Source organism: Ischnura elegans, chromosome 2 (genome assembly GCF_921293095.1).
Source record: "Ischnura elegans chromosome 2, ioIscEleg1.1, whole genome shotgun sequence".
Classification (NCBI taxonomy): Eukaryota; Metazoa; Arthropoda; class Insecta; order Odonata; family Coenagrionidae; genus Ischnura; species Ischnura elegans.
This window is the reverse complement of record NC_060247.1, coordinates 68,061,913-68,088,766: the sequence shown is the minus strand read 5'-3', so window position 1 is coordinate 68,088,766 and position 26,854 is coordinate 68,061,913. Positions and strand designations below refer to the sequence as shown.

The 26,854-nt window shown below is 37.3% G+C and overlaps 1 protein-coding gene across 3 annotated transcripts in view; it reads left to right on the top strand.

Moving 5' to 3' along the window:
- LOC124153916 (probable sodium/metabolite cotransporter BASS6, chloroplastic) overlaps positions 1-26,854 on the top strand; it is a 91,591-nt gene that overhangs the window by 49,551 nt on the left and 15,186 nt on the right. Inside the window, exons 2-9 of one of the 3 annotated variants that reach the window (XM_046527315.1) lie at positions 4,006-4,188; positions 6,934-7,227; positions 9,048-9,214; positions 14,688-14,879; positions 15,720-15,782; positions 17,209-17,391; positions 17,789-17,960; positions 19,288-19,553. In XM_046527315.1, the coding sequence (XP_046383271.1) occupies positions 4,131-4,188; positions 6,934-7,227; positions 9,048-9,214; positions 14,688-14,879; positions 15,720-15,782; positions 17,209-17,391; positions 17,789-17,960; positions 19,288-19,553 (1,395 nt within the window). In that variant the 5' untranslated portion in view covers positions 4,006-4,130. Of the gene's footprint in view, positions 1-4,002; positions 4,189-6,933; positions 7,228-9,047; positions 9,215-14,687; positions 14,880-15,719; positions 15,783-17,208; positions 17,392-17,788; positions 17,961-19,287; positions 19,554-26,854 lie in introns of all 3 variants that reach the window. The other 2 variants (XM_046527316.1, XM_046527317.1) reach the window with 2 other exon arrangements.

The following is a 26,854-nucleotide window of genomic DNA, read 5'->3' as shown; positions in this document are numbered from 1 at the left end:
ATATCACTGTCCTGTGATGTGAAATTAAGTAGAAGTCTCGAGTTAAATTTGTTTTCCTCTCGTGGAAAATCTATACCGCGTGTGATATAGTCTTGGGAAAGTAATTGCTCGTAATAAAAGAAATCTGTGATGAAAATAGATATTCATCGTTGTTGAAGAAAGTATGTATACTTTTTACAAATATGGTGTTCTCCCGTATATTGCTCGGAATACTTCAGTGCAAAACAATAACTTTTTATGACTAGGTCTGTTCTCAAAATTATACGCTGGTGGACGTTTGCCTAATGTAATCTACGGCACTGCGCACCTGAGGAAACAATGCATAGTACCTATTTGTCGCTGTATATCTGCTTACCGTTTCGTGAGGAGCGGTTGAAAACACGTCGAGAATAAGGAAATGTGGGAATTGTTGACTTGGCGTAAATATCATCTAGTAGTCTTTCCTCAATGAAGTGGCCGTTATCTTTATGGGGGCATGGCCGTTGCGAAACCGTTCCCTATTTTGTCTCTCGCATTGCATAACATGATATGATCTACTTTAAGGGACTTAGAATCTTATCGGTTATCATGAGGTCATATATACCATGTTTGATAATGATTTGTCATGCCAACTTTCACATGAAATTAATTTTGAAGATTTATTTAGCCTGAGAAATATAGTTTTATAGGTATATTTCAGGTATGATAGAATAATGTTATGTTTGCCCCTGCTTCGTGTATACATAGTTTTACATGCATGGTTTATGCATAGCATATCGTAATTTATATTAGAGTCAACTTGAAAGTGTAAGAAGATAATGCTCTTGTCTTAATGGTTCATGTATTTCGCCCAAGTTCTAGCTCAACTGTCCCCATGCTCTTCTTCTATAAGAAAATTTTGTTGATTGGTTGAAGTTTGTTATTTTCCGTAGGTACTTAAAACTGCCCATTCCATAGCCACTTTTGTTTTCCATGGTATTTCACACCTTCGAGACTTCCTCAACTTCCCTATGTTTAGATGCTCATGGGTGCGACAGTAAAATTTTACCCTTGTAACCGATACATTTTGAATGAAATCTATGACCACTATAAAAGATAACCCAATGTAGAGTATCTCATCTCATCCCTTAAACACCTAACGGCTATAATACCGCAGCTTTCCCTGTACGTAGCATTGTAGCATTCGTGTTAAAAAGTCACCGAAAAATTCCTCCCTTCCCTCCCCTCCCTCCCCCCCCCCCCCCCCCCCCGAGTATAAATATTTACATGAATTATTCTTGCGTATCGTCATTCGTGCAATCGTGGGATATCCGTCGATTTATTGGTGGCATTGGGGATCTCCCGATTTTCGCCCTTAATTGATCTTCTCAATCGTCCAGTTGACCTTAGCCAGAGTTGCTTATCGTTTGAAGACGTCCGCGTGCAATATTCATTTCTCCCAGTGGCCGTTATTCCTTAGCAGGACCGTCATGCTCCGACCCCCATGGGAACGCTCTTGGCCAACGGGAAAGAAATCACGCGATGAGATCTACCTTGTTTCGCTCCACTTCTTTCTTTCCTTACGTCCGTCCGCCCCTTCTTTCTTCATCCCACTTGGGATCGGACCGGTTGCGTTTCCCGCGCTCTCTCGCATAAACAAATGAGTCCAAAGATGGAAAAAATACATTTCAGTGTTATTTGCGATGCAAAACACAAACTTATCTAGAAAATTAAAATAAAATTTTAATTTCACAATGTTTTATTCACTTACAACATATCATCTACCTTTGCATAGCTAATTTCAAATGTTAACAATCCTCCCTTGCACTAGCGATGACATCATTACTGACAAACATAAAATTTAGATTTATCCCTAAGTTATTCAAGAAGTTTTCTCCTCATTCCTTCAGCAGTAGATAAATCTACTCTAATGTAAGTAATCTATTTTGAGGAAACAAAATACTTTGTAAATGTGTTTTAGTTCAAAATAATTACAGAACCTGTATTTTATATTTCAATTTTCAATTATTTAAGCATCGAAAATACGAATTCCTAACACATCTAATTTCGATACTTCCCATCTCTGCAAATGACGACCGTGGTGGGCACCGCCAAATAGGTTGCTGGTTGGGCCATAAATGACCCCATTCGATTTCCACCGGGCGACCCAAAAGGAAATAAAATCAGACATGAATATTGCTTTCACCTTAATGAAGGAGCATCTTGGGGTGTGTTCCCGAGCGAATTGTTCACGGTCGAAATGGAACAATGGTCCTCATTCCTCGAAATTCTGGCTGCGAAGTTTTTGTGTTTTTCGAATGAAGAAGTGAAAACGACCTTATAGTTTCGCAGTAGGGGAAGGAAAGGGGAAGTTCGCTCATGAACTCGTTTTGCGCGGCGCTGTGATCGAGCGTCTCCAGACGCCAGCCGCCTTTCGTGGTCGTCTTCGCCCGGGTGAGGAAAAGTCTCGATGCAGAAGTGTTAAAGATCTTTGAACGACCTTCGGCGTGGCCTGTTGAGTCGGGCGTGGTCTTCCACCTCTTTTTTTCCGGTAGGTGCTTTCCTCTATTCACGTTTGGAGCTTGTTTATGTTCGAAGTTCGTAGGAGTCAGTCACCTGCTGCAGGTACAAGGTGTTGTGTTTACGATGGTGCAGGACGTTTTGCGTTTCCTGCTGCAACATTTTTATTTCTTACGGTGCACTTAAAAATTAGTTGCTATTTAAGAAGTGTGAATCCACGGCGTTGGAGAAACCTGAACTTGAAACAGGGAAGTGAGCCGCCCGAAGACATATGGTGGATTGGGGCAATGTATTCTTTTTGAGGGCCTTCTCAAAATACCCTTAATGTGAAGACTTGGGTCTAATGCTCCTCGCTCTCTTGTAGGTCTTGAGGTCCCTACACAATGCACTTTACAATTAAAGTGTTATTCGCCTTCACAAATTCCTAGATGGCAGGCCGCCAACGAGTTAGTTTTTGTATTCCGTATTTTATTGAAATGATATATAGAATTTTGCAAAGTTGCGATGATTTTCTATAGATGAATTTTTTATTCATCTTCTGTATTCCGTATTTTATTGTAATGATGTATAGAATTTTGCAAAGTTGCGATGATTTTCTATACATGAATTTTTTATTCATCCGAATTTCCCAACATAAATTGGGGAAGGGAGCGGAGGCAGGGGGTAATTTTGCACAAGTTGTAACTGATCAGTCCTCCCCTTTAGGTGCTGAAAGCTGAGTATTGAGACAAACTTGTAGCAAAATTCGGTGTGATTTGACATTATGAATTTCTCTGTCCATGAAAAAAAAACTCACTTTGCCTGTCCTTGTCCTGGGCTGGAATGAAATTTTTAATATGTACTTTAAAATACTTGAATAGCATCATGATACTCTTTCAATGTATGTTCTTTTTACTTTATTTAAGTGTGGATTGGCTATAAAACTATGTGTAAACATTATTGACGGATCAATCATATTAAGTGTTGGCTTTGACGAAAATGGTCAATTTCTCCTAAGTTGTTGGGAGCTGCGGCCAATTTAATAGAGAAATATTGAAGAAGAGCTTGAGTTAGTTGTGTTAAGGTGACATGGAGGAACAAATAAGAGTTTTTAACCTTCCACCTCGATTACACAGCCAATTTTTACTGTGGAAAGTTTGATTTTGGCAGACCATGGCCATCACGATACACATTTGGCATCTAAAGTCAATGTCTAAGCTTTTGACTTAATTTTTATTTTGTGTTCTCATTGTTATTCATTTAAATTTAATTTTTTCCAGCAGTTTTCAATATCTTATATTTCATGCAATTCTGTTCAAAGACAGTTTAGATATACTGTCAAAAATGGAAATCAAAATCAGTTCAATCAACTATTTATTGATTCTAGTGACCTTTTTCATTAAAGATGAAATTGACTTAAGTTGTTGAAGCTTTTATTTTTTGTTTCCACTTATAGTTTCAAAAATATGTTTTCTTTTTTTGTTTCTGTTATGAGGTGGTGGGAAATTTTGAGTCTTCTATTTTTTAATTTATTTCACTAACCAGCAGGGTTGGTGAAACGCGAAAAGAAACATGCTCTGCCAAACTACATCCACACACTTGATATAACAGCTTAACTGCGTGCTATCACAACGCATGCACCTTGTTTGAAGGGCACATAATCTTTGGGCACGATGATTAGAATGAAGAGGAACCTTTATGGAAGAATCTCAAGTGATAGCTGTGGGGTTGGTAAGTCTTGAATTGGCCAGTTTCATGAATATTGGTATGCATGGAAAGATAACAAACACAATCTGACTACCTTTGCTGGTATTGAATTACAGAAGTCATTAATTTATGTAGAGGTAGTTCCATTCTTTTGGGGAGAGGTACTGGTCTCATGCGTGAAGAATTAGGCAATATATTTTTGCTGAGGGAATGTGTAGTTTACCATCCATGAGGAAAGTTAACGCATTCAACAATGAATCTTTGCAAAATTATTTTAGGAAAAAACAGGCATGCTAAATTGAGTAGGCGGGCCAAGTTACCAGGGCCCAGACTGATAGGACCCACAATCCAGAATTTATTGAGAAGCATTGGGAGTAAAGAGGGTATGGATATCAGTGCTCTGGGACCTGGTCCAGCTCTAGGTGGCCCTGATCCAAACTATCCTTCTTGTTACAAAGGATGCAAATGCATGTCCTTCATCTCCCTGTTATAGCAAGTGCTGTATATGCATTCATGAAGGCTGTATTGTTTTATTTTCTTTGATTTATTTGTAAATTGTGGGACAAAACACTACGAAACATCCTTTTCCATAACTTGTGAAAAATTCTTTCTTCTATAATATCACCTTTCTTGTCCCAAAGTTTTCAAACTATTTTCAAAGTGATGAATTATTTTTAGTGATGGATTGAAAATCGTTAAGTATTTAAATAGATTCATGGAAAGAATGTATTTTTAACCTCCCAGTGGAGTGGGTAATGTCAGAAATTTGGACGAGTTTTAAATGCATGAATTTTTAAGTTGATTCTAGAATTGGTCTTGTTTCTCCAAGGGTGTATGAAATGGGTTCAGCATATAAGAAGCAGGAAGTATGAGTTAAAGTTTTCAACCATCTGAAAGAATGATTGGATTATTTCCATCCTTGGAGGGGCTTCCATAGAGACTGTACTCAACAAATATTTTGGAGAAGGTTTTAACAGTATCCCTCCCTTTACTGGCTGTGGACTTGGCCTCATACGTAATTCTGGTTGACATTAAGGTGTTGGGTTTTATTCATACCAGTTTAATCCCCACCACCATAAGACTTTTGGATTATATTTGATGAGAGATTTCAAGGGATACTATATTCTTGTGTAAATCTAAGATAACACCATGTCCATTGGACACACACAAAGTAAATGCATAACATTTAACACTTTCCACTTATAATTGATACTTGACATGGCAGAGCTCACTACCAATTGATGTTTCAAGTGTCTCTCAACACACCTCTCTAAAATCCAGGGACATATAAAAATTATTTTCCAAGTTGACCATTGGTTTAGAGGGTGAAAAAATCTGAATGCAAAGAGTTAATAATCTATATTTATGAAATAGGAAGTCTACATATCTTTCTGAGATCATTAGACTCCGAAACCACATCACTGATCATGGTAATGTTGGTGCATATTGTATCTTTTCCTGGAGAATATTTTTCTGCCATGCATGTTTTTGTAACTTGCTCCCACAAGAGCAAGTGTGAGTTTGTGAGTTCGATCATACCTTTCTTTTATTGAGTTTTAGAAGTTTTAGAAATTCAGCTCATTCTCATTTTTGAGTTTTGAAATGTTTCTGATATAAAAGTCGCTGTATCAGTTTTTCCAGAATTTTTTCTTTAAATGCCTCATCTCATCAGGAAGAGTCTCAGTGTCTGCTATGGCCTTTACATGATGTACTCGTGTTAAAAGTACTGCTGCTCTGTCAGAGAGGTGGTGATGGCTGTATTCAGATATAGATCTGCTTGAGTCTACTTGAGATATACTCTATGCCCCAGGCCACCATTACTCTTCCAATGGATCAAGATATCGAAGAATGGAATCTTAATGTTTGTTTCTTTCTATATTGTAAACTGAATATTTCAATACTGGGTATTCATATGACGTAAGAACTCCATTAAAGCTTCAGTCTCGTGGGGCCAAAAAAGAAAGGTAATATCCAAATATTGGAAAAAATACCTTGGGCTTAGCTGAGCTGTGGAGAATGCCTTATCCTCAAAATGTTCCATGCAAAAATTTTTGATGGGTGGAAATAGAGGGGATCCCATCGGAACTCTTCCTGTTTGTTTGAAAAATTCCTCCTCATATTTGAAGTATGTATAAAGATGTTAGTGCATGATGGAGAAGTTTTTCTAACTAAAAATCTCAAAAACTACATGAAAGGAAGATGAATGTCTTGGGCGGTGTCGGGTTATTGGCGGCATTCGGCTGAGGCTCATGATGGGGCCTCCCTTACCAGGGGAGTTGGGGGTCCTCACCAGGAAAAAAATAGCAAATTGCATGCCTGGAAATAGATTATGACTCTATTTTGTATCTTAAAAACGAAATAAAAGTTAATACAAAATACTTAGCAATTTCATAAGAAAAAACTCGATGAAAAGTGAGAATTTTGCAGCGTGTACAATTTATTAATGTATTATGGTTCTATTATCTTTTATTTAGAGAATTTATTCCTTGAAACAGCACTGAAATCTAAAAAATCTCAAATAACCTTTTCGAATAACCCTTTCAAAAAGCATCAGGTTCCATTTATCTTCTGACACTTGAGTCTTTTTTTTTTATTGCACCTTTCATAAATGCTTCATGATAGGCGAGCATTGTCTTGGCCCCGTAAGCTTGGGGCCCTGGGAATTGCTAACCAACCAACCTTGCCAGACTGCCCTGAATGAATATAGAAGTGAATAATTAACTATGACAATCAAATATTTTGCTCATGACGGTCTCTCTTTTCTTTCAGTGAGGACCATGGGGTGTCCAATGTGTGGGCTGCACCTGGTATTCCTGTTCCTGTTCATCCTGTTCCCCCTCTCTCTTTCCCTCTCAGCCATTCCTACCTCTCCTCCGCATAGCTCGCACCAGCCCAAGGTGATGTATGTGGATCCTAAGCAAGAGCAGCCATTGGTGCAGCACGACTTGAAAACCAGCAGTTCAAAACTTGTTAGGGTTATTAGAGCCACGGCATACAAGTCAGTGAACACCTCTGCCAATGAGAGCAACGGAGGAGACCCTGGAGATGGCGAAGTAGATGTCGGTAAGAAAACGATCTATATTCTTTTTTATTGGATAAATACTTCTAATTTCAGCACTTTCACTGCTAGATAATTCCATTTCGGTTGCAGTAAAATGGAATATTTACATTTATAAGAAAAACTCCAACGACAAAGAATTTGTGTGTTGCCATGTATTATTCCCTCAAAATGGGGACATATGATGAAGGCTCGGTTTTCTAAAATGCCTTAATATCTCCAAATTTCTATAAAATACCTATATTCCTTTATACGGAGACCTCATGGCCTTAATTTTTACTGCAACAGCTAAATTGAGCATGGCATCAAGGATTTCTGTCCTGCTTTATCATATCATAATAGTGTGCAAGAAGCAGTCAATATAGAATTTCAATCGAGGGCCTATGTGCTAAATTAAATAATCATTAATTTCAGGCATTCTCCGGTTTAATGTTCTTCAACATAAAAAATATGTATGGCAGATGTTCTACACGTATGAATGAAATTTAAAATAAATGAGTTTGACTGCTATTAAAATATTTGTTCAAGTGTCACTCTTAATTTAAATTTAATTAACAATAATCATTTTTTTAAATGTGAATGTAATGTGCAGAATGACAATATTTTGAATAAATACTTCTTTAAAAAAAACTTTTTAAAACACGCTTTTATTTCGCTTGGAACAAGTAATAAAAAAAATATTTCAGAAAATGGACTAAAAAGTAAAAAATAAATTTTTATATGAATAGTTCAAAGAACCTGGTCAATCCATAATATTTTCACTAATAAATTTTTGAAATGATAATTCAAAGAACCTGGGTAATCTATAATGTTTTTACTAAAAATAAAAGCGTGGGGGCCTCACCATAACATATTACTCCATTACATAAAAATATACTCCACTAAATTTCTATTACATTTTATATCCGTGAGGCCCCCACGCTTTTATTTTTAGTGAAAACATTATAGATTACCCAGGTTCTTTGAATTATCATTTCAAAAATTTATTAGTGAAAATATTATGGATTACCCAGGTTCTTTGAACTATTCATATAAAAATTTATTTTTTACTTTTTAGTCCATTTTTTGAAATATTTTTTTTATTACTTGTTCCAAGCGAAATAAAAGCGTGTTTTTTAAAAAGTTTTTTTAAAAGATGTATTTATTTTCTACTTTTTAGTCTTCACATCTTGCAATCGAAAACTTGACCACTTTCATAAGTTTTGTTTAACTGTAGGTATGTAAAAGCCCACCTCGTTGTATATTTTTCGAAAAAATCCGCCATGTTGAAAATTCCATATTTAAAATTAATATGTTTATAATGATAAAAATACGCACTTTAGATGTTCGAAAGTGGTAAAATATTGTATTGTCACCGGGAATACGACTTCCTGTAAAGTTTCAGATCGATTGGAAGTCCGAGAGTGGTCGAATTTTCGATTGCAAGATTTGAACTAAACATACAAACAGACAGAGTGAGTTAAATAAAAGCGTGTAAAAACAGTATGTATTCTTTTCCTGTACTCCTGTTTATGGAAATTTTGGTAAGAATGAGGATTGTAGAGCTCACAATTGTGTGTCCTTTTCTGTGAAATTATTTTATTTCTAAAACTGAGAACAATACTTGCTGTTTGCCCGACCAAACACCACATGAAGTTACTAGAAGTTGCATAACTAGGAGACTGGAAATTCGGAAAATAATTATGTTGTAGCACTTAGCTTCATGGTTTAATATCATGAGGAAAGGTGGTAATTTTTATTAATCAATGACTTTATTCAATACTGCAGTTTAATTTATTCATCTTCATGACCGACAAATATTTACTCTTTCCTGATTTAATTACAGTCCATAAAACCTGGAAGGGACCAGCCTCTGAGAGGCCTTTGATGGCTGTGAGCAATGGATGGGATGTTACCTATGAACCCAGTGAAATAGTAAAACTCAAGGAAAATGAAGAAGTTTCTGTGAAACTCATTGCTGCATTCAGGCAAGATGAAGGCAGGAATTATAAGGTGCACATAAGTTCTTTCTGTACTTAATTGTCTCTTCACGTGTTTGTAATCTATGCAGGGGTGCAGCTAGGAATTAAGGCTAGGAGGGGTTTTATGCATAACTAATACTGGGGTGAATGGGGGTATGGAAAACCCTCCAGGGTAAGTTGGGAGGTGCAGGGGCCCATCCCAGAAAAATTTTAGGATAAATAGTGAGTTTTACAGCTTTCTGAGGGATATTTCATAAATCCTTACACAATTCTATAAGTAATATGAATGCAATTAAGTAAAAGTGATTTAACTTAACATTTTTTTCTGAGCTCTGGGGGGGTTTCATCCCCCAAAACCCTCCCTTGCTGCACCACTGAATCTATTGACACTACTCTTGTCTGCATTTTCTTTGAAGAAGCCCTTTTATGCATCTTAATCTAATTAATTATTCTTTGACATATACCTTGAAGTCCTTGTCTTGTATATCGACAGATTTTGATTGAAGTATATAGTCTGCATCACTTTCATGGTTTTTTGAACCTGATGATTGGTTTGGATTGGTGAGGGTGGAGCACACCCCAGACTAAGGCATAGATTTCACATATTCTGGGTAAGGGGTCCAGTTCCGTTCCTTCCAAAAGAAATAAAAATGACACTTACGGTTATGAGTATTCATATTTAATATCCAGCTTTCTGATGGTCTCACCATAACTGGTACACCACCACTGATTATGATAATGTAATGATGAGAAACAGATGTTTTCTTGACATAGCCAGGCACATTTTATGCACACTTACAAATTTCAAGTAATTCATGAAAGCCGTTTTCTTTTACATATGTATGGTATACAAGCATGGTAGCAAGTGCTACCAGGTCCAGGGGAAATATTTCCCTTTCCAATTAATGTGATTTCCACCACCCCTTTTCTCACGCCCTTGGTAGGCTGAAAATATTTCACATTTCCCACCAAGTGGAGCTATGAGGTGGTATATATTTATGAACTATTTTTGGCTTATTTGAAGTCTACGTCCCTTGCATTGTCATCCAGGTGGAACTGCAAGGGCATGAATCTCAGTAAAATTTGTATGAGAATAAATCAACATGGATAGCATCGTGATTCTCCATTTAAAACTTTTGCGGGTAATTGTCATGTTAAACAAAAACTTTCGGGCTATGTCGCTGCATCAATTTTCGGAGGCCACCGGAAAATTGACGTGGTGACGTACCCCAACAGTATTTATTCAACATGATAGCATCGTGGTCTGCAGAGTGGCATGGATGACCAAAGAACCATGGTTCAAATCCTCATGTAGGGAATTTTTTAATTTTTTTTTCTTGAATGTTAATAAGTTTCTCTGCCATTCACACAGCATGCATGAAATTTATGACAATTTGCTTGTGGCCTTCTCAAAATCTTAATACATATGTGAAAGATCCACAGAGAAAAATCATTCGCCTTGACCGGGATTCGAACCCGGATCCCCCGATTTCCGGTCGAGTGCTTTAGCCAGTTAAGCTACCGAGGCGTCATTCTTCCCTGTGGATATTTTCGGACACTACCGGACAAGAAGTTGCTGGACTGCGGAGCATATGATGCCACAAGCAGTAGTGTCCGGTAGTGTCCGAAAATATCCACAGGGAAGAATGACGCCTCGGTAGCTTAACACATTCCGTGCTGACCGTTTTTTGAAGAAATTGCCCGGTGGCTGACTTTTTGGCAAAAATTTGTATTTTTTTATTATTATTTTAACGACGTGATCTTATGACTTGTGATGCCTGCTACATGTTTTCGCACTTTTTTTTTAAAAATTACCCTTCATTTCTTGAAAATTTGAAATTTAAATTTTCAAAGTATCCTGTCAAACCTTTGATACCTTCCCGCAACACACCTACATGATTACCACATTTCTTTGCTCTTTGTCAGTACTGTAGCGAAAACCCGTTCAGACTTTATCACTTTCTCGAAAAAACTAATGGAAATAGTAATGCAGCAAACGTTGTTTTTATAATCTGGAAATGATACATTCAAATACGATTTTAAATGTTTTATTGCTCAAAAGAAAATATTGTGAGTATTACCAATATTTCCAGCAAATGTGTTGCTCCCTATTATGGAAAAATTATTATGAACAATATGATATCCTTTGGATAAGATTTTATAATGATAAACATTGGTTTATAAATGAAAGGGAAAATTTGTATAAACGAAGAATTGTTGCAACGAAACATATTGTTTTACAAATCAAAAATTGACCAGCATTTTTAGAATAATTTTTCAGTTACTAAATACTTCGCATAAAATAATATCTTTTTAAATAAATATTGAAATAGAAAATATAAAAGGTAAACATTAAAAAATAATTTTTTTCTGCTGGGTAAATAATTTTCTGCATCACAAATTCTTGTGATACTTCTGGAAACAGTCAAGACACAATCGAGGATCAGGTAGGCAGGTGGGGCTATAATATGATGTGTCCTGGTGGACATTCTTCTTGAAGCACTGCCTACATCTCTTCTGTTTTCGTCTTTTCTGTCTATCGTGTTTTTCATATAATCGGGTAAATGTCCTAATAAGCCCTTGGTTTTGGTTGAGGCAGGCTAGGATGACTATCTCCTCAAAGGGATCGAAGGTTGGGACAGATATTGTCATAAGAGATTCTATAACTGGAATTAGAAAGTCGATGAGAGGAATTTTTCAAAAATTTTCTTTGAATAAAAATTACGTTCAGCAACAGTGATTTCAGTTGGTGGATTCCCAATTTTTAGTACCATTTGATGGATTTCCTTTCAATGGGAAAGTCAGACATCATTTGATCCCAATGATCGAGGCCACAATTGTAATTGCTGTATTCAACCACCGCATGTGGCTTTCTCGGCGTGCACCCTCGTTTTTTCGTAGATTCGTTCATTTTTTGCACTGAATTCAGCGATGATCATCCGCACTTCCCTCTTATCCGTCCACCTTAGGATACCGATTTTATACTCATGAAAGGCCTCCACCACCTCACCTTTCTTTAATTCATAGCAGAGCACCAAAAGAGGAATAACTTTCTTGCCTCTCCTCAGTGTCCCCGTCAAGTTAGGTTTCCCATTTGGATGGAGTCTATAACTGGCTACACTGTTATAAAAGTTATCAATATAAAAGGATTAGCCTCAGTCTAAATGATCCTCCATCATTTCTTTACCATCTTCTCCGAATGCCCTTTTCCAGACACTTCTGAGTTGGAGGACCTGCAGCGCCAAACCCTTTGCTTCCGTCAACATATACAACTTTATTGCGTACCTGTAGCGCTTTCCCCTCACATATTCACTATATCCCAGCCTAGCTCTCCATGGAACCATAGACTCTTCCAAACTTAGGTCACGTGAGCGGGTCACTACTTTTTCCATTGATTCCTTGAATGCGTCTATATGGGGCTAATTTGGAATAATCAGTGGGCCAGAGGAGTGTTAGAGTCAGAGAACGTAGATAGGTTCTTGTTGATTTGAAGGGCTTGGAGAATCGACATGAATTGATCAAGCGACTTCTCTCTCCTGAAGCAATGCAAGTCATATAAAGACTGAGCTTTTTAATTATTGAAGATACGGGAAATTTTGATAATTCTTGTATGAAAAATAAGGCCAAACAGTGGGGAAATTCTTCTATGGTTAAATATTTCCATCTAGTAAATTTCCTTCAGGACACGTATAGCCCATTTTAAATCCTCGGATGTATATATCCTCGGGCCGGATCAGTTTCTCCGAGTTCGGCGACATGTGACTGGGTTAGTGGAAATTGTTCTCTTAGGCTTTTTTTTTGTTGGGGAGGATGCCAAATAGAATGCTTGTAAGTATTTCAGATATTATGGAAAAAATCAAGTAATGAGTCTCTAATTCAAATGCTAGTGAACATAAGGATGGGGAAGTCTGGCTATTGTGCATGAAATGTAAATAGTAAAAATAAATTGCAATGTGGAACCAGGACTTTACTGAAGTTATTGTAAAATTTATGCAAATACACTTATTATTTCATGCATAGCAGCAAATAAACATAGGGATAACAACAAATTTTGCCATGATGAAATCATAGCAAATAAAATTCACTCGGAAACTTTAAAAGTATAAAAACGGAAGCATTTATTAATATCGTAAGGATAAAAATACACATACCTGGAGTATGTCCGAAATTAGGCAACCAGCTAAGCAATTTACCACGATAGCGTTAATTGAAGTTAAAAATAAAAATAACAACAAGGGAAAAATATTTGTATTCCTTCTTGTAAAAACCAATTAAATAAGCACAATCTAATCATTGCGTTAAAAGTCATAAATAAAGATAAAATACCTTGTAATAAAGTAATTACCTATCCTCGTCAAATGCAAAAGTATCTTTTTATTATTTCGCTTTGAATATTTGTAAAAGTTTTTTTTTAAGGTATAATAAAAATTGTGAGAATATATAACTGTTTTCTGCATTATAAAATGAAAGTAATAAAAAATACATTGTAAAAAGCCACTCCCAAAGACGTCCTTGCAGAGAAAAACCAGGTAAAATAGAAAAACACAGAAAAAATCGAAAAAAAAAATTTTCGGAGCTTTCCACACGGCAAACAGGCAAAGAGTGGTGACTGACCCTCTCCCATGCCCTAACAGCGGTGGCTGGCGCTCAGGGCGGAATATAACGCAAAAGGGAATCATGACGTAGCGTCTACGTCATCAGTCACTAGGTAGTGGCTGCCATGACGTAGACGCTACGTCATCAGCACGGAACGTGTTAACTGGCTAAAGCACTCGACCGGAAATCGGGGGATCCGGGTTCGAATCCCGGTCAAGGCGAATGATTTTTCTCTGTGGATCTTTCGCACGATTGTGCATTGCGGGTGACTCCCGTAAAAATTATCACCGCGGCTAGTCCCGGTATACTTAGAACATATGTGAAACTAGGTAACCTGTGTGAAAATTCCGCACTTTCATGCTATCAGGGAATAAGTATGTTAAGGAAAGGGTGTAATTGCATTTTATATTGAGAAGAAGGTGTATCATAAAGTACTTCCTTTAATCTTATATTCTTGCCAAAGTATACTAAACATATGAATACAATAAGGGCAAGAGAGTTTGGTACCAGTAGGAACAATCATGACATATGTTACTGAATAATGGCATGCAATTTACAAAACTGCTGTAAATGTAATAGATTGATATTGTATTTTTTGTCAGAAGCCAGTGATTCAACATTTAAAATGATACCTCATTTATCAGTATTGCAGTATTAACGGAGCATATAGAGAATGACAGAAAAGGACCTTTCTGTAATAATATATGAGATAAGCTAATTTTAGTTGGAAAATAAAGTTAATCATGCAATTTAAGTTTTCGATAGAATGCTTTAGTCATTCATTGCTTACTGCAAAGTTGCAGTCTAGTTCTACTGTATTTAGTGATTTAGAGATAGATATATGTACTGTATAAATTATAAAAAAATTTCTTGGACTCAATTATTTATTTGGCATTTTTTCAAGTCAGATCCAAGTAATCCCTGTGGAAGGTGATTGGGTCGTCGCTGTAAGTCCTCCACTCTTGGATCTTCAACCACTGTCTGATGATAATAATACACTACCTGTTCGTGAAGGTTTTTCATTCTGGACTACAAATTTCACTGTAAAAGGGGTTTTTCTTGGCTTTGCAAAATTGAAGCCGATGGTTCTTCTAAGAGAGGTAATTTGAAAGAAAGACATCCTTTATTTATTTTTTATACATAATTATTTTGTATTTGAAGTGTCCATTCACTCCTCATTTTCTTATTTAAAAGTGTGTGTACAAAAATGTATTTTAATTTGATGTCTGGCTTATGGTGAAGATTGGTGAATCTAATTTGTCATGTATTACCCTATCAATTAGTCATGAATTACCCTATTTTGGAGGAGGAGTATTTCTCAGAATCAATTATTAATAATAATAATAATTTTATTGTCGTTAAGCCAGTTTAGGCAATAGACAACGTCAAACATATACATATACAAATATTAAATACAAATTATCACATTAATGACATTAAAACAGTATTCATTGTGACCTTATAAAATTTTAGACAATAATATCATACAAGATACAATTTCTTTTACAAATTGCAAGTTGCAAGCAATCACTATGTTTTTGATTCAAAAAATTCCTGCAAGGAATAAAATGGTCTTGCAACAAGCCATTCCACTAATTTATTTTTTAAATTAACTGCAGGTATATCTAAATTTAATTTGTTTCTGTTCCTTGTGTTGTGACAGTGAATATTTTGTCTCTGAATTAGATGAGGTAAATTATTCTTTGTGTGTAATAAAATGGAGTAAATATATAAGTTAACAACTGTCAGTATTTTAAATTTGATGTACAATGGCTTACAGTGAGCTAATTTATCAGCATTCAACAACTTTAATAATCAAATATATATGTATGTATGCCTATGGATTGTATTATTTTGCTATTGCTATTTGTTCCTTGTTTATATGCATGTACGTGTATTGATTATATTATTTTTCTATAGCTATTTTTTCCTTATTTCAGGGAACAAAAGTAAATCAGTATACACCAACAATGTTAAATTATTCTTCTGCTCCTGTTTTAAAGGTATTTGTACTACTTCATCGGTATTAGAGATACTTACCCTAATCCCTCCAATTTTGTGGGTGTAGTAATTACTATGAAATCCAGCCAATTTATTTTCCCTCCGTAATAGTCGTGAGAAAATAATGTAAGCTGTTGCTTTTTTCCATTCTCATTGAATCATTTACAGGTTTTATAGAGGTATTTGTATGGTGAGATTATTATTTGTGCCCAAGCTACTCCATTTGGAGTATTTTTTTTCCTACATAATCCATGAGTGTCTTATGAATGTAGCCTTTGAGGATGATAAACATCATGATAATGTAGATGATTTTGCATAGCCATTTTTCACATCTTGTGTTGGAAAAGCTTTATAAAGCTAAGATTGAAACTATTTCTTTTCTTTTATTTTCTACTCGCTGACCCATAGAACTACATACCGCCTATCAATTACTGAACAGTTTAGTTACACCATTTATTAATCAAGAGCAGCTCTACTGATTTTAATAATATTTAGCTTACGGTAATAAAATAATAAAAAAAACATAAATAAGCATAACAATGGCTTTATAAATATATGTTCTTTATTCAAACTACACCGGGGAAGTGGACCAAGGCATGTACATGTGGATTTTTTCAATGAATTTCCTAATTTTCATGTTTTAACTTAGGAAATTTAAGACATTGTGGCCTTATAAAGCAATTAATAAGGAGCAGCAATCATTTCAGCAATTTTGTGGTGATCAATCATTTCTGGGAACACTTTGTTGATGGGCTCACCTTCAGATGAAACTAATTTGCAAACATTCAGAGGAAGTGAAATCAAACTGCTCCATTCGTCGACAGGAACACGGAGATTACTGATTGTCAACAATTGCTTAGAGATTTGTTTACAAACACGGTATGTAGTGAAGTGTCAACTCGAGCTGGGCTTATAATTAGCTCAAATTAAATGTTTTAAATACAGTTTCAATATTTTGAATATATTTAACAATTAAAATGTTATATTTTTACGAAGTTCAGCCATTAAATTGGTAAAATGAAAACAATTTAATTTGTAGTTTTGACCGACTTATCAATTGTTGTAGTGTTACCGACTCCTGAAAGCATATCCCTAAGAAAAAGATGAATTTTTTGGTGAACTTTTCCTATTTTTTAATGTTCTATATGTTACCCGGGGCTGAGACGAATCCAAAGAACCTAATATCATTCAATTCCGTGCTGCCGTTCTCGAGTGATAAGTGTTCTAACCAACACGATTTTCGACTTTCTTTTATATATATAGATGTAGGTGTTTGATCAGGATAAAGAAATTAAAATATTTGGAGTAGTTTGATACTTAGTTTATACCTATTGTAATTTGAAAAGGTGATGAAGTGGTAATGTTTTGTTATCAATTGAAAAATGTTTCATTTCTGAAATTTTTTATCATTTTCTCAACCAAATAAAGGTATCTGTGATAAGGAATAGTTCGTGGGTGGACCATGCATTCACAGGCAGCATAGCAGTTCTTGTGTCTGTGTTATTTGTTAACTTTGGTGCTGCTTTGGATTGGTCAGTTCTGAAGGAAACCTTGAGGAGACCAATTGGACCAGCTATTGGTTTTGTTACCCAATTTTTATTCATGCCTGTGGTAAGTACCAACTAAACCCGGCTCCTCATTCATTCGAGAGTACATCCTGTGCTTAGTTTCGAATATTGTTTTCACATCTTGGTGGTTAATGGCATCTTGATATTTTTACATATTTTAGTGTATGCTTGTAATAATATTTTGCTTCTGTTGCCAAATATTTATTCTGCCTTCTTTAGAGACTTGCAGAAGATGGGGATTGTAATCAAATTTCAGTGGGCGTTATTGAATTACATTTGTGTATAATTGATGTGGAGAACTGATGTCACGAATTTCAGTGAATGTTAATTTATATTGTAGGCGCTTTTTGGGTGGAGCTTGCATTTTGCAAAGGAGTACAAAGGGTTAAATGATATATTCATCAATAATTTAGCCAATTTATTCCTGCTTGCAATTCTAGGTTGGATACGCTCTTGCTATGCTCCTTTTTGATTCTCCGTCCATGCAGCTGGGTCTATTCTTTACTGGCTGCTCACCAGGGGGTGGAGCATCGAACATTTGGACGTTTGCCCTTGGTGGAAATCTCCCTTTGAGTATTACTATGACAACTATATCAACATTTGCTTCTTTTGGTAATAAATGTTAATAAATTATTAGAATAATTTGACTGTGAGTGCCAATTTGGACTCTCCAGAGAACTACCTATTGGCCAGTGTAGTGAAAATTTAAAAAAAATAACAACCATACTGAGTCTAGAGAACAATTACTATCTATCATTTTTAATATTGAGTTTGGGGGACACATGCCCAAAGGCAAACCTCCTCAGACATTGTTAAAATTTGCTGGTTTCCTTATTTTTTTATAAAATTTTAGGTTTAACTTGCTTGCAATCTTGTCTTTGAATAGGTCCAGGTTTCAAAAATGAGTTTGTACAAAGTTTATAATGATCCTGAATCTTCAAGAGGTGCTGATTTTTATAAATTTGCTATCATTTTGCCAACTCTAAGCACTATAGAGCCCTTTTTACTCACTGATTGGTTTTGCTAGAGCAATCGCCAGTGGTCATATCTATCCTTGTCATTCTAATTTCAAACCTATCCAACCTTCCCTTTCTTGCAAGCTTAAAAGTTATTAACTTAATTTTATCAAGTTGGTGGAGAATAAGCATGAGACTAATGGCCCAATGATCATATCTGTACCACCATTCAATTTTTATCTCCTTGTAATATACAAAATCTTTTCAAGTTTCATGGTTGTAATCCTGTTTTTTCTCTTATTAATGCGTCTGGAAATGAAGTTTTAAAATAATTTCTGGTTGCATTTAAATATAGGTAATTTATAAGCAAAATTTCTTTTTTTTTTTAATTTGTTACCTTATTGATTTAATGGCTGTTTTATAGAGATGCATCGTCGCAGGTCATTCAAATGTTGGAAAATTTGGATTTGTACTTACATCTTGTTTTAATTATTCATTGATTACTGCCATTATGAAACCCAAAATTTCTTACACCTATGTGGTTGATGTCGACATTTCTTCATACATATGTCTGGAAAAGTGTTTGTATAAGATGTATGTTTGCTAGCTGGTTAGGCATTCTATTGGTTATTCTATCATTGTAAGCAATATTTTTAATAATAAAAATTTGTCCATAAATATTTATCAGGTTTCTTTTATGTAATTGCGGAAGAGTCTCTTAAACTATGCAAAATATTCCTCTGCAAAACAAACTTTCTTTTATGTGGCCGACCGCCACATTAATTGGTTTAACCAAGACTCAGTCAAATGAAACTTCCAATGATTATCGAATGAGCTTTTGTATTGTTTTTTTTTTTTGAGTTGATTGGTTGTTTTCTAAAATTAATATGCATACTGTTACTTAGTATGTAGTTACCTGATATGTATTCATAGAGTCATGAAATTCAATGTTTTGTACTGATTTAAGTCATTATCTTTTATAGGAATGATGCCATTCTGGTTATTCACCCTGGGTGCGATGATATTCAATTCAGCTGACCTGAGTGTGCCTTATAATAAGATAGCCACATTTGCAGTGGCTCTGGTCGTGCCTCTGGCATTGGGATTTGCAATGCAGAGGAAGTGGCCTAAAGGTGCCAATTTCATGGTGAAACATGTGCTCAAACCACTATGTGGATTTCTCCTGGTATTCATTGTGATATTTGCTATTGCCACAAACCTATACATCTTCCATCTGTTTTCTTGGAAGGTAAGTTTTTTTGTTGCCATTGGAAAAATTCTAATTTAAATGCTTAAGCATTGCCTGCCTTTGCAAAATATGCCTCCATCGCTCACACGGCCTTGATGGTCTCAGCCCTAAACTCATTCACTACTGCACCTCTTCCCTTGCACAACCTGTAACCCTTTTGTTTAATCGCTGCTTTTCATTAGGAATCTTCCCTCCTCAATGGAAATGCACCAACATTATTCTGATACTCAAAGCCTGAAACAAAGCTAACTTCTCAAACTATCACCCCATATCTTTGCTTCCAATATTTTCTTCCATCTCTGAGCGCATAATTCTCAACAGGATTTTCTATTTCACCTCTCCCCTTTTTTTCTCCCAGCGGCATGGTTTCCTCCTGGGAAGATCATGCCTAACAAATCTTGCTGTCTTCCAGCACCATGCCGTCAGTGCAATAGACAACTCTCATCAACTAGATGCCATCTATCTTGGCTTCTCCAAAGCTTTCAATATACTCCATCATAAACCTTCTTCATAAACTAAGCCAACAGTTTTGCATACATGGTAGATTCCTTAGCCTCCTCTCAAGCTTTTATTCCCACAGAGCCCAGCGTGTAATACTCACTGGTGGCTCTTCTTCTTAGCCTCCTGAGATGTACCTCAGGGCAGTGTCCTTGGGCCTTATCTTTTCGATTTATATATTAATGATCTTCTGTCCCACCACTGTCCTACCAAATTTGTTATCTTCTTTATGCTGATGATTGCAAGATCTACAAGGAAATAAAAAACACTTCTGACTTCAGATATCTCCAAAATGCCCTTAATCAAGCTTCCCTGGTGGTGTGATACCTGGAAATTAAAGCTAAACCCTAAAAAATGCAGCATCTTGGCTATTGTATTCAAGACAAAACCCATCACTTTCAACTACACCATTAATTCATCTCCCTTGACCAGAGTTACAACTATGAAAGACTTGGGCATTATAACTGACCCTAAACTAAACTACTCTGACCAAATTCAGACATTAAAAAAGAAAGCCATGTCTCTGTTAAGCCTTCTTTACAGCTTCACGGAAATTAAGGATCCCATTGCACTCCACTCCTATTTCTCAACGATTGTCCTTCCCATAGTTTTGTATTGCTGTCCAATTTGGTCCATGTCAGCCCCGACTAACCTAAAATCCCTTGATTGCATCCCCCACTTCTTTGCCAAAATAGTCAGGCATAGAGTCCCTCATTTACGCAATATATCGTCTGAGGCAGTATCGTCCTCTCTTTCCTCGTCTAATCTGCAAAATCTCAGACTTAAAACGGACTTCAACTTTCTACACAATATCTTAAACTCGACTTCTGACTGCCCTGAACTCCTCTCTCTGTTGAGTTTTAGAATACCGACTCATTCCACCCGCTCGCTCTCCCTATTCCATCTGCCTATTCCCTGAATCCCCTTGACCAAGCGCTCACCTTTGTATCACCTCCCCTCCCTTCTAAATTTGATCTCTCCTTCCATCGATCCTTTTTACATGTCATGCAAGAAATTCACCGCACAAGCTTTGTCCCATTTGTCTGCAAATTAAATGTTTTCCTTTCTCTACTGGTTAATTCTTTGTCAGTTTTTGTATTGTTGTTGTATTATGTCAATTTATGTTATTGTTAAAATTTTTACTGCAAAATTGGCGTCATGGCTGTATGTGAAAAAATTACTTAATGCTTTTCATTAATGTAATCATTAATGTTTTTAAAAACTCACTTTGTTGTTTGTCATCTTGTCTGGGTCAAATCTGTAAACTCAATATTAACCCACTTTCTGAATAGCAACTAAGCTGAAATTTTCTGGATAGCTCAAAACCAGGTGACAATGCAATATTCTATAACTTTTTTATAATTATAATAATTTTGTGAAACAGCTAAGTGTTTTCTTAACCTTTGTGCATAATTTAACTTTGTCGATTGTCATTCAGGATTAAAAATTAAATATGGGGATTAGTTCAGAAATGGCCATCAAAATCTGATGGCGACACTGTGGTCATTTTAAGGAATGAAAGTGATACAGTCACAACAACAATTTTTTTACATAAAAGTTCATTGAAACATTGAGTTAACAAAAATTCATTTGTATTCTTTTTAGTTTGTGATAAAAACTTTTTTTATAATGTGGCGGAACATGAAAACGCCACCTATTTTACTGGGTGGGGAGGGCATCAATGGTCCCGAGTACGGAATGATCGAACGATTATTGAGTACTTTGAAACATAAAAAAAATATATTTTCCACTTCAGACATAGCATACACACACACTTATTGAAATTAAATACCCTGATGAGAATGAGGTGAACGAAAAGTGCACAAGATGATATGGTTGAATTGCCCCCCCTCCAAAAGAAATACAAAAAAAAGCAACAATTTGTGATTGGTAGAATTCGTGGGCCGAGTTTACAATTTGCCCAAATTAAGTTTTTAGGCTGCTCTCGTGGTAACACTGAATCAGATTTCTGACAAGGAGTCAACAGTTTGGTGATTACATACGGCGCACCGCGATAGAGAGAAAGAACCCAAATATTTTGGCTACACAGTTTGGGGATTAAATCGGGTCTGGGCGAACGAGCACGGGGACGGGTCGCTGACTGCGACGTTCTTACGGTTTCTCGGAGCCTTGAGCAGTAGGAGCCGTCGATGATGCGACACGTTGGACCCCAAATGTCCGTGGGATCGGGGGCTGTCTTCCTCCCGACCTCTGGGCGTTGGTCCTGTCTGTCGCTCGTCTGCAATCTTGCTCTCCGCTGCTGGCTACCTCCGTAGACAATCTCGTCCCGCTAACAGCACTCTTTAGGTACACCCAGAAAAATGACGACCAATCTGGCACGTCATCAATCCCTTTCTGCGTCGATCAGGATAGCGTTTCTCGCCCGTCGACCAAACTAGCATTTCTCGCCAGGAGGCTCTCTCCGTCCGCCGCTTTATAGTGATATTGGAGGGGGATGATACACAGGGGATGGGTCTTTTGGGACAGGAGGGGTTACACTTGGGCCTCACTGTTGGGTGGGGCAACCATCGGTCCGAGCTGACCAAACACTGAACATTTGTGAGTCACTTTTACCTCATGCCCGGGGCATGACACACTATTACGCACACACTCAGACATACCCACGCTCATCCACACATATGTGATCATCCCCTACTCGGGTCATTACATAACGAGAGAAAATACGTGACATAAGGTCGGTATGTCACAATTGCCCCCCAACACGAAGGAATTTTTCATTGCGAGGGATGAAAGGGGCCCCGCAAAGAAAAATGAGTTCGTGTTACATGGATGAACAAAATAAATCACACAGGTAGAACAGAATAAATTCTCACGAGAAAAAAAATTTGGAATAAAAAATGGAAAAAAAATACTTCTTTAGATTCCTTACAACCTATAAGGAATTAAAGAAAATGCATTATAAATACCCAGTTCAGAATTGTCATTGCGGGCCAAAAGAAAGGCATTTGGTCCCACCTTTTTGGAAATTTTAAAAGGGCCACTAAATAAATGAAAGAATTTATGAAAAAGACCAAGCTTAGTGTCCGAAACTCTCGGCGTTCTAAGCAGTACCAAGTCCCCAATTTGGAAATGGGAATGTGTCCTTCCCTGACAAGCCCTCCTCCGATCGGCAGAATTCTTCAAATGACTAGTAGCAAATCGAATGATCGATTCCTTATCAATTTTGGAATCATCAGGGATCACCAGCCCGTCGGGAAACCTGTTTGGCGCCTTATGACCGAAATGGGCTTCGATCGGCGTGAGATTAGTGGATTCATGAACCACCTCGTTAAACCATCTGTTTATGAAAGGAACAAGTTCAACCCAAGTCCTGTGATTTTCACTACAGTACACCCTAAAAACTCGAGACAACTCTTTCATGACTCTCTCACTTGGATTGGACTGGGGATGGCGTATGGATGAATATATGACTTTTATACCCAGCCCTGTCAATTCATTCCTCCATCTATCGCTAGTGAACATAGTCCCGTGGTCCGATAAAATTGCAATGGGTGTTCCCGCTAATGGGAAAAATTTATTTTTTAAGCAGGTTAAACAATCTTTTGCCTTCGTCCTGTTCAGAGCATACACTTGGACAAATTTTGAGAACACGTCCACGCAAACGAATATATAACGATTGCCCCCCTTTGCTTTTGGAAGCGGACCATAGATATCCACAGCTATGAGTTCATTTGGTCTGGTGGGAATAATGTTGGCCATAGGGCCTTGAAAATTTTTTGACTTAAATTTTGTTCTTTGGCAGAGATCGCATTTCGATAAGAGTTTTCTGATGTCTCTCTCCATGTTAGGCCAATAATACCTAGTTTTTAAAGCCGCCGTGGTTTTTGTACCACCAAAATGTGCATACATTTGGTGGGCAAAGACTATAACATTCTCCCTGATACCTTGTGGTAACCAAATCCGATAATGTGTTTGATTATCGGGCGACTTCAGTTTTTTAAACAGAATTCCCTGACGTAAGGTTGCGGATTCCGCTAGCTTTCTTACACGTCTGTTCTGTGCGCCGTCCGTTAAAGCGCTTCCACGAAGACACTCTATGATGGGACGCAAATTTTGATCCTCAAATTGAAGGCGTGAAATGTCTCTGCATTCACCTTCGGGAAAAGGTGCTATGTGAAGGTCGATTTCGGCAATCAGGTATTGCCCCGGAAGGCATTCAGTCCTCGGCAATAGATTCGACGAGTACCTGCTGAGCCAATCGGCCACTACATTATTCTTACCCGGACAATATTCTATCTTAAAAGCAAATTCTTGAATCAGGAGAGCCCACCGGGTCAGACGGCTGTTATTAAAGTGACACTTGTTTAAAAAAGAAAGGGCCTTGTGATCCGTGAGAATAATAAATTCCCTTCCTAACAAGAAGACTCGAAATTTCATTAAGGTCCAGACAATTGCAAGGGCTTCTTTCTCGGTGGTTGAATAAGCTAATTCCGGACCTTTTAAAGAACGACTTGCAAACGAAACGACCTGATCATCACCGCTATCTCCTTTCTGAAATATGACAGCTCCGATACCTACATCGCTACTGTCCGTTTGAACGTAAATTTTCTTAGAGAAATCCGGAAAGATTAGCATAACTGTTTCCAAGAAACATTCTTTTACCCTATTAAAAGCTTCGTCATGAACCTTCTCCCATTTCCAAGGATTGTTCTTTTTCAATAACCTTAATAAAGGAATGGTCAAAGAGGCATACCTCTGTGCAAATTTGGCATAAAAATTACAGAGACCTAGAAATCCTCTCAGTTGTTTTAAATTAACAGGGGGTGGAGCGGATTTAATGGCCATTATCTTTTCGGGGTCTGGTTTGACACCCTTTTCGGACAGGACATGTCCTAAGAATTTAATTTGCTTTTGAAAGAACTGTGATTTAGTCAAATTTAGGGAAATATTGGCTTTTAAGAGCTTTTCAAAAAGCATAGCTAATTGCTTTAAATGATCGTCTACATTGGATGTCGTGACTAGTATGTCATCGACATACACGGTCAAACAATGATTATTTTCATGGCCTAAAACATCATGCAAACACCGTATTAGAGCAGAACTACTTGTCTTTAGTCCGAATGGGACGCGTTGAAAAACATAACTACACGAATTAAACAAAAAACCGGTATATTTCTGATCCTCTGGGTGTAGCATGATTTGCCAATACGACGCAGTGAAGTTGAGGCTGGAGAAATGCTTAGTTCCATGAAAACTCAGCAAAACTTCGTCAATGCGCGGCGGAATATCGTTTTCTGGAACGGTTACGCTGTTTAGTCGCCTAGCGTCCAAACATAATCGCACCGTACCGTCCTTTTTTTTTACTACCAAAAGTGGGTTGATATAGGCCGTTTTTGCTTTGCTGATTATCCCTTGGGCAAGCATCTCATCAATTTTTTTTTGAACGGCTGGTCTGTAAGCTAAAGGAACGGCATATGACCGCTGCACAAATGGCCGATCATCCTTAAGTTTAATCCGATGGATGACTCCCGTGATCGGGTTCGGGATAGAGGAAAATAACGCCTTATATTTCAATAAGAGACCCCGCAAAGCGTCCTTTTCTTCATCATGTAAATGCTTTACATTTTCTATTGCCAATTCTATCTCCGCCTCCCCTACCCTTTCCTCTAAGGCTAAAACAGTAGGAATCTCCCGGGTCCCACGAGCGTTTATCGGGATACTAACAAGTGCCGTTTCCGAACTCCTTAGCAAGATATGCTTTTTCTCTAAATCAATGATGACCTTGTTATCCATAAGAAAATCTATTCCCAGTATTAATGGTTTAACTAGATTCTTTACAACCAGGCAAATTACCTCGAACTCAATGCATTCTATAGTGATCGTAAGTAAAACCTGACGAGTGATGGGAGGAGACTTCCGACTATCAGCACATATGATACAAGATCGGTTCAGAGGAAAGCAAGGTATCATAGTTTTGATATCTAATTCTTTGAAATATTCCTCCGAGATTGCGGAAATTTCGCTGCCCGTGTCTAACAGCGCTTTACTCTGAACGCCGTTCGCGGAACAATTCACGATCGGACAGCAACGCCTCTTGGCATAAATACTTCCTTTCCTTTCGTCCCCTGCGCCTTCTACCTCAATTTCGTAAGTCGCGATGATCTGACATAAAACCTCCGCTTTTTCCGCGTCGGCTGGACACCGGAGGGAGTCTAGACCAGCCGGCGCGAGTTTAAACCTTCCTCCTGGTTTAATGGGGACCCACTACAATGCGGTTGAAGGGAGGATTGTTTTTCTGATGGCAAGTTGCCTCGCCCGCGTCCCCCTTTGAATGTGACTGAGTTCACTCGGTACTCGTGATTAGCTGTCGACGGCCTCGTGTTACTCGACCCGTGCTGCGAACCTTGGGGATTAGCATTACCCACTGGTGGCGCGCTTGACTGATACGTTTGATCATATAACCCATAAATAGTAAACTCTATGATATAACCCAAGCAGCATTATTAACCGATCGACCGTCAGCTGTTCTACAGATTTTATTATATTTTGCACATTTATGGGAAATTGTCGGATTAATGAATAAATAATTTCCCCTTCAGACATAGGTGGAGAACACAATCTCGCTAACGCTACTTTCTCCGTCGCGAATTGTTTCATCGTGTTCATCTTTGTTCTTACATACTTGCCTGTGATTACTTGCATACGAAAATTGTATTGAGTATCGGCATCCCAGAAATTCGACAAAAACTTGTCTTTACATTCCGCAAGTGAGGCCGGAAGCGGAAATAAGGACTTCCCCCACGTTTTGGCATCTCCTTCTAACATTTGAAAGAAAACTTGCG